Genomic DNA, 16148 nt, shown 5'->3' on the forward strand with positions numbered 1-16148 from the left:
AAAAAAAAAAGGAAATGTTTAGACGTGGAGGAATTGGCTTTGTGACATTCTCAGACCAAAGCACTTCTCTTGCTCTCTTTTGAAATAAAATAAGCTTTAAAAGAATTTTGCAAAGAGTGATTAAGAAAACTCTTTTTGCTGGTCTAAAAGATGATGCTAATTGTTTAAATTTTGTTTTTATAAATAATTTTATATAAAGTTCTCTGATGAGAATATAGACACAAGATTCTTTATAGATTCTGTGTGCACGGTTTATAATTAATCTATAAACCACATTTGGAAAGCCTCTTTCTATATCCAGGGTGCTGAAATGGTTCCTCTAATAAACATTGTCTTGTAGTGCATATAATCTACATCTTGATCATATTACAAGAACTTTAGAATGTGGTATATTTGAAGCCTAATAATGGAAAACTATTTTTAAATATTGAGAAAATTTGTTTTCAGATAATCTATATTGATTTCATCAGAAAATTGCAGAGTTTATATATAATGAGTTTATCTTATGAGTAAAACACATATTAGGGACTAAGTTATGGCACAGAATTAAGAACATTTTTAGCTACAGACTATAGTCTGTATGATGTGTTATAAAGCCTGAAGGGAAAGTCAGCACAGAAGAGATTTCTCATAAACATCACTAGATTTAATTTATAGGTGTTGATAACCCTTGGGGAAACTGCAAGTATAATTGGGTGGGATGTATGGCTTTTGAAGAAAGCTATGCTGGCATGCCACATGTCTCAAGGGAGACTGTTAAAAATACTGACAAGTATGACAAATCCAAGAAGATTATTATCTTCAAATAATTTGTCTTAGCTGTTACAAAAACAGCAGATAAAATTGAGATTTTTATCTTAAGTTTTAACCGCTATAGCCACAACAGAGACATGAGTATTCAGAGATCGCATAAATCACTTCTTGTTTTAAATATCCCAATCCTTGAGTGGGAAATTAAGTTGGCATAGTCATTCTTTTTTAAATGAGCCTATTTACAAAAGAGTGAATTTCAAAAATGTGATACAGAAACAAAAACGAAATAATTGAATTGCAACTACGTTAAGAAAGATAACTATGAATGCTAAACAAACAAACAACAAAAACTCAAATGAACTGCAGGATTACAGGTAGGTCAAGTTCATCATACGGAGAAACTGAATATTCAGAGAACTGTTCTAATGGATGTATGGCATATCAGAGATAAGTGCAGTGTTTATATTGGAGTTGAAAGAGGCTTTAGAATAAGGATGAGGTATTAGGAAGGAAAAATTTTCTAATAAATGAGAAGTAGTTGGAAATGATGAACTAATTTCTTCAGAAAGATGACATGGACATTTATAAGGAAAAAATTTAATGCTGATTCTGTTGAGTTACTTGAAGACCAAGGGACTTAAACATTTCTTAAAGGTTTTCTAATTAATGCCCACTTAAAAATTCTTTTCTGAAAGAGGAAAAGTTCAGACATTTTTCTATCTCTACTCCTAAACACTTCTTTCATACAAATAGTTAAAATAATGACAAACTATCGCTGTTTATCAAACGAATGCTATGTCCTAGGGGTTATGCTGTGTTCTGTCTTATAAAACTGCTAGAATTAATAGGATATAAGAATTTCCCTTCCCCTTTATCTTTAGATTTAAAAGACAAGAAGGAAAAGGTGACACAAGTAATAGATAGGCAAGATTTGGACCTGGTCTATTTCACAGCCCTGCTTTTAACCACATCTCATTAGCTTTCCATCAGAAACAGAGGTAAAAAGATGTAGATCTTGAAATCACATTGTGCTTAAACTAAAGCCTTATATTTACCAAAGTAATAATTAAACTCTATCGCTTACCATATGTTTAAAAATATGTTGGCAAACACTTACATAAAAATCAATTACCCTCTTTTATCCATGTAAAAGCTCTCAGGTTCAAGATACCAATGGTTTGGCTGTTACTGGAAATGAATCACTATTTTTCATCATAAATACAGGTGGAAGTCTAAGATCTTACCAGTTTTGAGACAGCTATGCTAAGAGTTATGATTTTCATATTATATATGATTGCTGGGACCTAGAACATTGTGATAAACTGGTAAGCAATACCATTCAAATTATTTGCTAGAAGTTAAGGATTTTATTAGTAGTCATTTAATTTTGTTCTTTTAATCAGAAAAAGATGACAATACTTCATGTTGGCTTTAGTTTTTAAAATATGGCCAATAATATAAAAAATAAAACTCAAAAAAGAAGAAATAGAAAAAGTTTGTAAACATATGAAGAATTTGGTTAAATTAAAATAATAATATATTTCATCTCCATAATTTGGCAAATATAGAATAATATATAAATATACAATAAAAATGATGAATATGAACACATTTATATACAGCTGCAGAATATATAAATGGGGAAAATGTTTCTAGCAGGTAATTTGCCAATATGTATCAAAAACTTTAAATGTAAACATTCTTTAAACAATAATTTCACTAGTAGGATGATACCTTATAGGAACCATAGCCAAAAGGATCTCTACAATAGTGTCAAAATAACAAAGAAAAATAATATGAATGTTAAATAATAGGAAACTGATTAAAGTACATCATTGTAAATAAATAAAATGCAATATTATAGAGTCATTAAAATGATTGCAGGAATGATTAAAGGCTTAATGGCATGGAGATACGTTTACTACTTAATTAAAAAATCAATACACAGAGTTTCCATTTTGTTATTAAAGCTATAAATGTGTAGGAAAAAATTAAGACACATCAAGATGACAATTGTTCTTATCTTTCCATAAGGGCATTATAATTCACTTAATTTCTTTTTGCTAATTAACACTGGTTCATTAGGTCTGAATTTTATTTTGTAACAAAAAAATAAAAATGCACTGTAAAATACAGTAGATGTTGATATAATAGTTTAACTTGATCCCAGGAAAGTAATTGAATTGGGTTTGCCTGTTTTTTGCCACAGCATCGGGCTATTCTTTAAATGTTTTTATCTCATAATCAAGAGGCAGCCTGCTGTGTCCACACCAACTATCACCACATGTCCTTCCAGAAGATGAAAGTCCATGGCCGGACGCCCTAAGACTCATTCTGGGTGAGTAAATGACTTTTAAGAGTAATTATATAAACAAGATTAAAAAAAAGTTACGATATTGCAGCTAATATCAAAAGAAGGTCAAAGGAAGAACAAGGAAAAACGTATTTTACTCACGGAGACTTTGTCCTTTGCCTGTTTAAATACACTGGGAGCCAGGGCGGATTCCCCACCTGCTGCTGTTGAAAAGAAAAGACACAGACAACCCTAAACTTAGCGGTTAAGGTGTATTTTTCAGTACTTTGGGGGCATTCTGTCATGTGAACAGACTAACGCAAAGCAAAAGTTTGCTTATTTTGAGACTCGAATTCAGTAACTGAAGATACCGAGTAACAAAGCCTGTGGCTCCAGGTCTGAATTAGCATAATCTAGTGTTTCTCCAAGAGCGGGTAAGCACACTAAATAATTTCCTATCGGTTACCAACACACCTTTGAATCATTAGCGTATGAGGACAGACCCTTCAGAACAGAAGCTATAAAATAGCAATTTGGATGCTGCAAAATTTAAAGAGAAGAGTGTTGCTTGGTTTCTAGGGTTGGCATGGTACAGAAGAGTGCTGGTTCTAAGGGCTTTCTAAACTCCCTTCTTGTTCTGGAAGCCACTGGCACACCTGCAGATAGTTCTGCATTTTATGTTCCAAACTGTCATGATCAGCCAACCCTTTCCCTCTGTACTCCTTCCTTTCACCATATAAATGACACGTTTGTTTGATGTGAAAATGCATCACACGAGCAGGGAAACAAAAAAGCTTGTCAAGGGCAGAAAAGACGAGAGAAATTTTTAAGTTCAGAGACTATATAACATGTTCTACACATGCACTTCCTCTAAGAAATTATTACCACATCTGTTACTGTTGTTTATCTTGCTGCTATTTTAGGCTTCTGGTTTCAATTTTGAGCTCTATTATCTCTTCCATATTTTCTGTTCATGCTTATCTGACTTGACTTAAATATCTCTTACAACTCAAAGCGTTTCTGTTTGGGAAAACCATCCGTGTTTGAAAACCGTGCTTAGAAAAGAAAATGTGTTTACTTTCTCTTTAACTTTTTTTCATAAAATAAAAATCCTCAGAAAAAATACATATCCTGGGAAGCCCTTCATATGAGTTCAGGAAAGATTCTTCTGCCGTATACAGTCCTAACACAGAAATAATAACTGTCTACAATATGCTTTATGCTACGGAGGGCTAGCTAGTCTAATTACTCATAGGTTCTAGAACTGACTGTTTTTTTGAAGAAGCAGTGCGAATGATGTCTTCCTACTGACTCTTTTATCACATCTCAAATTCTTGTGAAATATAGCTCACTTCAAACCAATGCTATCTACGTTTGATATATGCTTTCGATCAGAGGACCTTAATGTTTGACAAAAATAAAGGAAGATCTTAATTATTCCAAAGATCTTCAATTTCCTTTAAAAATGGACCAAAAAGGCAATCAATTTACTTTCGGGGTGGTAAATTAAATGCCAATGACATGTAAAGACTTTATTAAACCATTTCACATTTTCTCTAAAATTCCACCATTCCGATGACATTTTTTTCATCCTTGCAGGTAGCTTATAGGATTTTTACATCAATCCAAGAGATTCTGCTTGCACAAGCATCTGTCTAACTAGAAGGAAAAAATCCAAGGTGAATGAGGCCTAAAATCTGAAGCAATGAACTAAGGTATAAGATTTAGAAATGATGTGTTGATTCCTGACTCTAACTCAGAAGCTTTCCTCATCTCACACCTCTGTCAATGTTTGTGTATATATAGGTTTCCATGTTCAAATCCTGCCTCAGATCTTAAAGGAAAGCACAGAATATGATTCCTATATGAAGAACACAAATGCAAGATACTTGGAATTTGGTACTTGTCCCCAAACCATTAATTACCTTGATTTTCTATTTTTCCATAGACTAATGCTGCTCTTAACCTTTAAAATCATCCAGATTTATATAGACACTTACATATAATGGAAAGAAAAATATTCCTTTCTGATTTGTCAATCTTATATTTTGTAGACTACAAGTGTGCCACTTAATAAACACTAAAAAATTGTAAATTAATACCACCCTAGTATATGTATAAAATAAATACTTCACATTAAAATTTAGAAATAAAATTTGAATTACAGATCTTTGCATGCATTTTTATGATGATTTCTAATACATTTTATTCCTTTGATGTACCCCCCCTTTTTAAACTTAGTAAACATTTGTATTTGGAGAAAACAAAAAAAATAAGCAATTAGCAAAATAGAAATAAACCCATGTTTATTTCTAACTTAAATTCCTCTTAAGGAGGAACTGTTATCTCAGAATTTTCAACACTGAATTTTCTGGGAAAATTTAGTAATATGGATCCAACATATTTAAGAAAATCTTGATGAAAGAATATCAGCTAAGAGATGTACCTCAGTAGACTGAAAGAAAACCTTGCTAATTTTGGAGATGAGGAATCAGATCTGACGGGATTACCAGACAAGCTTATTTTCCGTTTTTTTTTTTTTTTTTGTTCACCAAAATCAAAGTAATTTAGCAAACCACCATGTTACCCTGGGTTTGCTTCTCATTTTCAGTGTCTGAATCACTGTACATTCTTGGTAGTTTTCAGTAAATTCATCAACATCAGTAACAGATTTGGCAGTAACAATGTCGAAAATAGGACAAATATGTATGGGCTTAAGCATGAGAGAGATAAATAAGCAAAATAATGAGAATGCATACCACGGTTAAATTCATCGCCATCCTCTAACCAAACACATACAATGAAAATAGGAATCGCCAGAACGTGACACTAGAGCACAATGCCAAGATACAATCACGCACTGTTATGTCTGAGCATGACAAAGAAATAGATGGTCATGACCTCTTCTGCAAGGAAGGGAAAAAAAAAAGAATAATGATACAAGACACTTAATAGTAAACTTGTTCATGACTGCTGAGATTCTTGGAAGAAAAACAAAATGAGAAGCTGCTACAGTAATGAGATTAAAAAAAAAAATACACGTCTATGTTTGCCAGTCACATTGCAGAATTGAACAGTCACCTGTGGTTTTCCGCTTAACACAGGAGAGATGAGTTGGTCTAGTATATTTGATAGCAGGTTTTAAAATGAATTTCCTGGAGGGAGAGTGGGCCTGAACTTCTGTTTTTTTAGCAAGTTCAGCTTTCTTATAAACTGCTATGAATAAGAAAACACAGAAAGCATACCATCAGGAAAAAATGAACACATGGAGCCCAAACCAAACGAAATTTCACAAATAATTACCACTGTTAGGCAGTTCCCCTACAAAAGAGTAATAATGAATAACTTCAAAAGCATTATTAAAGAAGTGATTGTTAAATGAACCTTTTTTCCTTCTCACTTCATCTCTGGAGACTGTGCTAGGTTCCTTTTTAGCTATTTTTCTTTCAGGAGTGGAAATTCTGCCTCTCCCGGTTTTAAAAGGCTTTTCTTTTCTATGTTTCTCCAGAGAGGGTCTCCGAGCTTCCTTTTCAGCTTTCTCCTCTTTAGGGATAGTTTCTAACTGCTCTGTCATGATGCTCCGATCATCATCTGCGGATCAAAGCAAATCATGACAACAATAACAATGAAACATTAGTAACACAGGTACAAAGTCCTTCGGATCTTTAACAAAATGCAAAGTAAAGAGATCAAGGGACAGTTTTAAAAGTTTAAAGTGGAAAAAAACAATCCCCATTAGGTTACTGGGTTTGATTTGGGAGTAGACAATTAAAAAAAAAAAGGGGGGGGATGCAGACCTTGAGTGTCCACCCAGAGGCTGTCAGCGTCCATGATGGAGTCGTCGATGGTGGTCTCATCTTTGTAATCATCATAGGTTTCTGTCTTATATTCGGAGAGGGCAACCTCTTCTCTCTCCGGGGAAGCAGGAGCCTCTGGGGAACCATCCTTGGGTTCTGCCTGGGCTTCAGCTGCCTCTTCTACTTCCAGCTCCTCTTCGACGTGAGGGGACGGTCTCCGTTCCAAGTCAGGCTGCTCCAGGGCCGCGAAACGCACACTGTGGGAGCCCGACTCCCCTTCATCAGTTGTGGTTTGCACTACAGTGATGAAATCGTCCTCGATGGTCACCACGGACTCGATCACTCCCTTGTGTTCACCTGGGCAGGTCTCCACAAATTCCTGCCTGGCACCAGGGACCCCCAGGTCGGTAATCTGAAGGGTGTCTGAGCGGAAGAGTAGTTTATCATATTCTCCCCGGGCTTCTATCTCTTCTTCCTCACTCGGAGCCTCTGCGGGTTCAGACACGACTGGCCCCAGCAATGGCTCCATAACATCAGAGGGAGTGATAGATATATCTGGGGTTTCTTTGCTTTCATCTTTTGACAGTTGAATAAATTCCATCTGGACGTCAGCTTTCTCATCAGTGACTAAATCAGCCTCTGAGACGGCAGGTGGGCAAGGTATCTCCACTGACAGTTTGATGGCGATCTCATCTTGAATCAGAGACGATTCTGGAGAGATTTCCTTCTTGCCCTCATCAGGTTTCAAGGACTCCATGGTGAGGCTTTCGTGCTCGCCACTAGACTCATAGGACTCCTCCTTGTCCACAGCCTCCTGGTGCACCAGGTCGGGTTTGGCCACCTTCTCTTTGACTTCTGTTTCAGTGACCTTGGCACCTTCTTTCAGGTGGCCAGATTCAAGACCCATAAAGGAATCTGCATCCTGAGGCACTTTGGATGAAGGGGTCAGGTCCTGTGTGGCCTCGAGTGTAAACTCGGTTGCCTTTTCAGCCTCTATGTGTAGCCCCGAAGCCATCTGCCCAAAGTCACTAATTTTGACATCTAATGGACCCTGGGTAGCTTTCTTGGCAGCAAAATCCAGTCCTTGTTCAGCTTTTTGGGATGGTTCTACCTCAGCTACCTCTGGCACTACACTAAGACCTTTCTCCGCTTTCTCGGATGATGCATCTTTTGCGAGTGTCAGGTCTTTGGCTGAAGCTTGTTCATAGGTTACTCCTAATCCAAATGTGTCCACTTGGTCGACAGCTGCTTCTGTTTTCTTGCCATGTTCTTTGGAATCAGCATGCTCTTCACTCTTTTCTGGTACAGTATCCAGCTTGTCATTCACTTTCCTCTCTTGGTCAAACTCTCTGCCCAGACCCGTTTTGTCACCAGAGAGATGCAGAGATGCATCTTTGTCACCACTGAACTCATCTTTAACTCTGCCAGCAGCTGCCAGTTTTACTTCAATCAGCGAAAGGTCTGTGGCCAAATCTCTTCGAGCCTTATCATCAGTGCCTTCATAAAAGGAGCCACTGTCGCCGGACAAATTTTCACTGTCTTGAACAGGGGATGGGAGTGGGACTGTGTATTTATTGAACACACAGTAGCCCAAGTCTTCAAGCTGACTGTCCGTTTTTACAGCAATGTGATTTTCATCAGTTACGGGCGGCAAACCAGTACTACTCTCCTCAATCACAGTCTCTGAAGGAACTGATTTTCTCCTGGCAACCTCGGCATCTGCACTCACAGATGCTAATCTTGACCTTGTGCCTGCCAGGTCTAGCATTTCAGGGAGGTCAGGGGCCATGACAGTACCATTTTTGTAATAATCTTTGGCTAGGAATGGTGACTCACACGTTGTCTCCACTTGAGTAGTTTCTTCTCCAGTAGCTTTTACTTTTTCTATTTGTTCTTCCTCTTTGCTTTCTATTGGGAAGCAAGGGCCTTTCTCCACTGCGGGTGTGGTGGCTGGAAGGTAATCGTCTCCTTCATCCATACTTCCACTAGTATTGGTTAGAATATCAGAAGCTAGAGGAGAAAGATCATGACCCCGACCAAAGTTGAATCCAAGGGCTATAGAATCCAGGCAAGACATGGGCAAATTGATTGACATGCTTCTTTGTTCTATTGCAGACCTACCACCAAGTCCTAAACTCCTGCTAAGTGTCAAGTCATCCTTATTCTTACTGTGGAGATCTCTCTTCTCCCCATACACTTTTGGATCGATGGTGAACATTCTCTCTTGAGGAGAACTGGGTTCTTCGGGTAAATCAGGGGGATAACTCTGTGCAAGAGTGCTGTACCCTGCTTCTTGTGCTGGAGGGCTGGGCTGGGGTTCTTTCCCTGCCTGAAATCCCTGGTCACCATCTTCACGCCCAGGGGATATGGTATCAATAGACTCAGGGGCACTTTCTCTAGTGTCACTCAGTTCATAGTAATCACTGCCCAGCTGAATGCTTTTTGTTACTTCTTCTTTCAAGGCAGATGTTTCAAAGTACTTGGACATTCCTGACTTATCTTCATAAAACGGCATGTCGAGGTCAGCTGCTGTTGCTGCACCGACTCCTTCAACCCGGGTATCTTTGTCAGCAACTTTCTCTTCAAAAAGTCCCTGGGTTGCACTCTTTTCACTTAGTGCAGCTGGTTCTGTCATGACTTTCTCCAGTGCCTTTGGGGTCATGGCTGAATCTGTAACTGCTTGCTCCAAACTTACAGGGAATGTGTCTTGTTTTAATGTATCTATGGGCGGCTCTGGGCCTTTCTGTTCTTTTGAGTAAGCATGCTCTGTGGAGGTCTGAATTACGCCTGTTTCTTCATCTGCCAATTTTAGGGGTCTGCTCTCTTTTGGCATAGCTTCTTGGTCAGAAAGGGTTGCTTTTTCTTCAAGCTTCAGCTGAGGTTCCTTTTCGGTGGGTGTAGGTTCCAGTCCGCTGGCAATGAAAGTATCTTTTTTCTGCACACTCTCTTGACTTATGGCCCCTGTTTCCTCCCTTAAAACTTTCTCCATAACACTTTCTTCTACAACTGGAACGTGAGCATCTTTGGGTAAAGCAATTGCCTCCGAGGCTGGTGCTTCAGCCATTCTATCTTTATGGGGCTCTTCGACTTCAGAACTATCTTTGGCAGTAGCTGGGCCACTGGTTTCTTGCACAGATTTTTTGTCATCTGGCTGTAAAAAGGCAGGGACAAAGGGTGATGCTTCGGTAACTACTTCATTCTTTATGACATCAAAAGGAAGAGTGAAGCTTCCTCCTTGAAAGGGACTCGGCATGGGAGAATCAAATTGTTTGCCTTCCCATTTGGGGAGATCCTCAAATACGTCTTTTGCCCTCATGGGTGTCAGGGGGCCAGGAGATATTGGAGCAACTAACCCCCACTCATCCTTTCTTGCTTCCGTTGGCATTTCGATGAACCAGTCCTTGTGTTCTTTTGGAGTGGGAGGCTGTGCAGGAAGGTCAATGCCAGGCACTACCAGGCTTGGTTCTGTCTTCTGTGTCATGTCTTCCAGGCTGGCAATGAGAGTGTGCCCGAACAAAGTGGGAGGTGCCTTTTCTTCTTCCATGCCTTGCACATCCTTTTCATCAGGATAAGCTATAGCCGTCTCTAGCCGAGAGTCTAAGGCAGCGTGTTTAGGGTCTTCACCAGGCTTACTTTGTTTCTCTGACTCTGTTTCCTTCTGGTCTAAAAGGTCAGCTGTAGAGGGTGTCAATTCCTGCTGATCTTGGAACTCCATCTTCGAGGCTGTAAGTAAATCTGAAGTAACCGGGTTGATTTTTAAACAAATAGTAGGCAAATGCTTTCAGGCAATAAGCTTAAAATTATATATCTGAAATGATAAATGAATGATAGGGTAAAAAGAAAAACTATGGAACATGCAAGCATGCAGCCCATTTAAAAATCAATATGAAAATGGCAAGACTGAGAGACATATGTATTATTACTAAAATGAACTCTGGTTTTAAATTAATGTGCATGGGAATTGTAAGAAACGTATACTTCTGGATACTCTTTTGTTCTTCTTTTGTTTGGTCTTTTCTCAACATTAAATAATGTGTCTTATAGTAGAAAAAAATTTACATTTATTGCTAGCGAATTATTTCCATTAATGAATATTATGTAAGTAACTAACATTAGGGGGTACAAAAAATATATGTCAAGGACTAAATATAGATAAGGATTGATTTCTTCTAAATTTTCTCATTAGTTTTATCATTTGAAAATGAATTAGCAGGCCAGAAGACAAATCATAATGATTTAGTATCAGGAGTTTCAATTAACTTGAGTGACAAATGCTAGGACCAATTTGGGGAGCAGCCAAAGGTTACTGGTATAAATTTTTAGAATTCATCTGAGATTAAATTTCAGGAACACGAGTAAATATTTGCCACCAATTTTATATGCTATGATCTAAGAGTTGGCAAGCCAATTTCATGTATTTAAAAATTTTAATTCCTAATAATTACTTCATCTGTATGAAAGATATAAGAAAATTTGAATCCCACCGTTGACATAGAGAGGCATGGGAGTAACACTATTTTCAAAAGAGCCAACTATTAAAATAATTTTCTTCTGCTCATGACCTCATTCTCTGCAACATGACCAAATGGTGAAGCATTGACCAATATTGGTTTTAAAGATGCTTCTCAGAAATTAAATAACACACTTTTATTTTTATTTATTCTCCAATCCAAAAGACTTTAGAGTCCCACTTATGTTTTAAAGTCAAAGGTGTTTCACTGTAGTCATTCGAGCTAAATGTGGTTATCTGGAAAAGATCTGGGGAAATATAATTCCACCATGTGTCAAAGATCAAGTGTACCTGGATCATCATTATGTTACATACTTGTGTGTCCTGTGGTAACAAGAAAAAAAAATACTTTATGAACTTCTAATAAAGGTTAGATGAATGAAAAATCAAAAGATATGCGGATGACCAAAGGGGTCGGCTGCCATGGAGAGAAAATGACATGAGAAGCATCAGCTGGCACTCTCGGAGAAACCAAACCAGTATTCATCGAAGCGTAAAAGTATACAGCACACTGCGGTTGCAAACAAAAATGATTCTACCATTTAAGCTTCTATGGGCCAAAATCCATCCACACAATTTGAAATAAAAGCATATGAATTGCTGTCCCCAAAATAAAAACAAAAATATACATGTATTAGCAATGTGACTGGCAAACATTTGAGATGAGGGGGCGGGTAAAAAGAAAGAAAAAAAGATTAAAAAAAAAAAAAAAAGCTCACATAGCATTATCAGCCTGGCTGCAAAGCGTATTGTATCATGGCAAAGGAAAACCAGGAATCAGCTGCAGCTGCGGAAACCAAGCTGCCAGGCACCACCTGCGCAAGCCACACTCTGCTCATTAGATTTGAAACAGCGGTCTTGTTATCATGAGAAGACCCAGCGATGAAACAGCGGTGAGAGGCATCGGCCTGGTGAGCCGCTGGACACACCATTGGCAACAAACACATGCACATCCTGAGAAGGACACACCTTCCCCCGCAGAGGAAGGGGTTTTTACAGCTGGAGACACCTCCTTGCCCTCTTTGACACCTTTCTCAGGGGACGCCCCGGGGGCGCTCTCTTCGGGAACTAGCTGGGCCTCTGCACTGAGGCCCTGGGGGCGGCCTGCGGACTGAGCAGCCCCACACTCCTTCCCAGGGAGAGCGCCAGGTCTCGCTTCCTCAGCCTTCCGACTCTCTAGAGTTTCTTCTTAGGAATGAGAAAGATGTTGACATCATGACCACAGAACAGATAGAGCGACAGAAACATTATTCACGGAACACTTTCAGCTCCATTAGAATGATGAGGGAGGACCTGGGCGGGGCGGGGGGGGGGGTGTTCTTTGACCGTTGGATGAGCAAATTCATATAATGCAACACACAGCATATATGGGTTAGTTATCAGGTATAATCGGCTAATAGTGATGACTTTGAAAGTCTCATTAAAAGCCTATTTGTTTTTAAAATATGAGAGCTGAAAGGGTTTTATTGATGGATTACTCTTAGTGGAAATGGCAGCCAGTTATCGCATGGAAATAAGAGATGATGCTGCCGGAGTGACAGACGGTGGTGAAAAGATGAATGTGTTAATGTGCTGGGGGGAGAAAAAAGAAAACTTTAAAATCTGTTAGACCTGTGCTGTTTTCTCCAATGCAGGAAGCCCCTACATAAGAATTCCCGACTGCTTTATTTAAAATGTACAAAATTTGCTAAAAAAAAATTGGGGAATAAAGAAAAAGCCTTCCCTGAAAATAATACCCAACCAACCACCTGAACATCTTTATGACAAAGTGAATAGAAAATTTATTTAGTATTTACAAGGTAAAGGACTACCTAAGTTAATTAACGTTACCCTTGTTGCATTAGATGGTGTTGGAAGAAATGAAAAAATTTAAGGCGTAAGTAAAATGCTTTGAAAAAACGAGATCAAAGTACAATCTAAATCATTCTCTTTGTAAAAGTCTACGTTGGGGACCCAACTGTTATATATTTTTTAACTCCCTGAAATATCGGTAATGGAGGACACTAAGAAAGAATGTGCACACTGGCAATAAAATCTTATTTCTGCAATTCGAAACAAAATCACCAAGGAAAATTAATTGAGTGGCAACTTAACTCCTAAAACACCCCCCAAAAGATGTGTATCACATGGAAAAGAGTTACATTTAAATTATGAAAAGCAGATGTATGAAGTTTATGAATTATCATGTTCATTTGTTTTCAATTTATACTACAAATGCCAGTAAAAAAAAATCTCATTTCATCCCTTTAAGAAATTAGAAGGAAATATATAAGCTATTTTAGAGTTTGTAAATGGAAGATTCTGATGAAAGTGCTGTGAAACAATTGTACATTATGTAAAGAGCCCTGCGGGAAAGACTACAGATAGAAAAGAAAGGAATTTTCTTTTCTAGAGAAATATTAACACCCTTCGGGGAGAAAAAGAGAGAGAAAACTACTTCATCTGTCTCCTCACATTTGGTGCTCAGAGGCACTTTCATTTTGTAATTTAATTATGTAAGTAGCATTTACCAATTCAGACTGTAAGTTGTTATTGTAAGTAAATTTTTATGATGCCATAGATTTTGATGAAAATTAAAAGACTTTTCATACAGCACCTTTGCCTTTATGGTACTGGATGAAGTCTAATCAAGTCGATTGACATATTTTCAATTCTATGTAACTTTTTTTTTTTTTTTTGCAGTTTTTGGCCAGGGCTGAGTTTGAACCTGCCACCTCCGGCTTATGGGGCCAATGCCCTAACTCCTTTGAGCCACAGGCACTGCCACAATTCTATGCAACTTTTTAGGTTTCCATTTGCTTGTTTTGTACAAATCATGTTTATTTCAGCCATATTTGTTTATTATTCAAAACTTAACATCAGGGGTCCTCAAACTTTTTAAACAGAGGGCCAGTTCACTGTCCCTCAGACCATTGGAGGGCTGGACTGCGGGCCCCGGGACGAGTCGGCTGCTAAGCATTTATCCGGCGGGCGGCAAAATTATCCGGCGGGCCAGATAAATGTCCTAAGCAGGCTGCATGTGGCCTGCGGGCCATAGTTTGAGGATGCCTACTTAACGTTAATTTTAAAAATTGTTTGAAGTTCACCTTATTAAAATAAATTCATTTCACTTAATATGGGTAATATTTCTTGATCAGGGTGTCTGAATTATTGGTGCTCTTTGTTTTCACAATGACCTTGGAAGAAGCTTATTACCATGCTTGTAGTTAGTGAGCTGTGAGCTTATTTTTCACTGCCTTGGAACTAACTCACCTCACATTAAATATTGGCCCATACGAACATGAACTGTTCACCTAAGAAAAGTAGATCTAGCTGTACTTCCCCTCCCCCTTTACAAAGCTACCTAGATAGGATGAGACAGAAAGGACCCCATCAATTCCTTATTTTATCCTCACTATGCCCAACTGTACACTAGTATCCCAGCCTTAGGGGGCTAGAATGATGAAGGATTTGAATCATTTCCTTCATTTTAACCCAGCTCCACTAACGTGAGCCAAGATTTAGTCACCTAGGAAGCCTCTGTGGTTTCCGTAGATGATTAATTAAATGATATGGGGAAATCAATTTGTTTTACAACACTTTTTCAGCTCTAAAGATTCTTCAATCTTTCTTTTTAAAAGAGCTATCATGAACTAATAAGAAAGGCTAATGCAATTTAAGGCTGGTCGTAGAAATATTATGCATATAAGGAGGAAAAGAAATGGTATTTAGGGACATCTTCTTTGGTTTGGGTAAGAATATGTTCTTCCCCAACTGATTTAATTGGCAGGGAGGAGAATGGAGTCATGCTATAATTGAACTTTTTTGCTTCTCTCTCTCTGTCTTTCTCAGAAGCAATGATATAGAAAAAGGAATATGCTTCAAGGAACATGCTTCAAGTAAGGAATCTTTTGTATAAATTGTTGAGGCATTTGGATGGATACCACTTAGGTAGAGACTTCACTTCCATGTGGAGAAAACAGGCTCCTTCCCTCCCACCCCATAGGAAGGCACACTTAACATGGTGATGTGGTCCAAGCTACAAGCCGGGGAGGAGGAGCCCAAGGGGACCATGCTCGGTTCACCTTTCTCCTGGCCTAAGAGGGCCTCTGCACTCTGCGCCGAGACACTGGGGAGCACACTAGAGGTTGTCCATTCTGAGCTGAACAAAGGGTGCTCATAGTACTCCTCCTCGGAGTTGTAAGGGTCATCATCAGGCACAGACACCGAGATGGAGGGGGCTAGGAGTCTGCGCCTTTCCCCGCTGGGGGCAGGTTCGTGGCTGGGGAACCTGTGTAGAGGACCTACTTGATCCTCGGCCCCTTCGTCTACAAACAGACACACAGGAAGAAACTGCAGGGAGAACTGAACGAGACAGACACGAGATCAGACAGACGAGACAAACACGCAAGGACACGAAGGGCCATAGGAGCAGCAGCAGGATGGGGGGAGGAAGCAAGGCCACGCTGATGGAGGATGGGAGACGTGAATGTTTCATGCTTCAGTAGCTGCTGAATTTTAACTAATCTCTTGAGCAAGTTTGCCATTGGTCTAAATGAATCAAAAGCATTGATAGCCCCGCTGCAAAATAGAAATCACTTGTACATTCCTCTCAAACAAGTCAGAATAACCAGGGAAAACTTTGCAATAGAAACAAGCATTATACAACAAATGCATTCTTTGGAAGCAGTTATTTCACGAAGATTAATTCTTCTCTTCCCATATATTTTTAAGTTGAAAAAAAGGAAAATTGTTAGGATCTAATGCCTATACGATTAAGGGGGGAAATGGGGCCCTTAGATACATCATCTTAATA

The 16148-nt window shown here is 38.7% G+C and overlaps 1 protein-coding gene across 4 annotated transcripts in view; it reads right to left on the reverse strand.

Annotated features, from left to right (window-relative positions):
• MAP2 (microtubule associated protein 2) overlaps positions 1-16148 on the reverse strand; it is a 139488-nt gene that overhangs the window by 23873 nt on the left and 99467 nt on the right. For 3 of the 4 annotated variants that reach the window (XM_012802274.2, XM_012802273.2, XM_012802272.2), the window contains one exon: positions 3209-3270. In XM_012802274.2, coding sequence (XP_012657728.1) covers positions 3209-3270 — 62 coding nt within the window. Of the gene's footprint in view, positions 1-3208; positions 3271-6127; positions 6263-6430; positions 6638-6843; positions 10579-16148 lie in introns of all 4 variants that reach the window. The other variant, XM_003784986.3, reaches the window with a different exon arrangement.

The sequence above is a fragment of the Otolemur garnettii genome, unplaced genomic scaffold (genome assembly GCF_000181295.1).
Source record: "Otolemur garnettii isolate 467f Iridium unplaced genomic scaffold, OtoGar3 scaffold00013, whole genome shotgun sequence".
In the NCBI taxonomy this organism is placed as follows: Eukaryota; Metazoa; Chordata; class Mammalia; order Primates; family Galagidae; genus Otolemur; species Otolemur garnettii.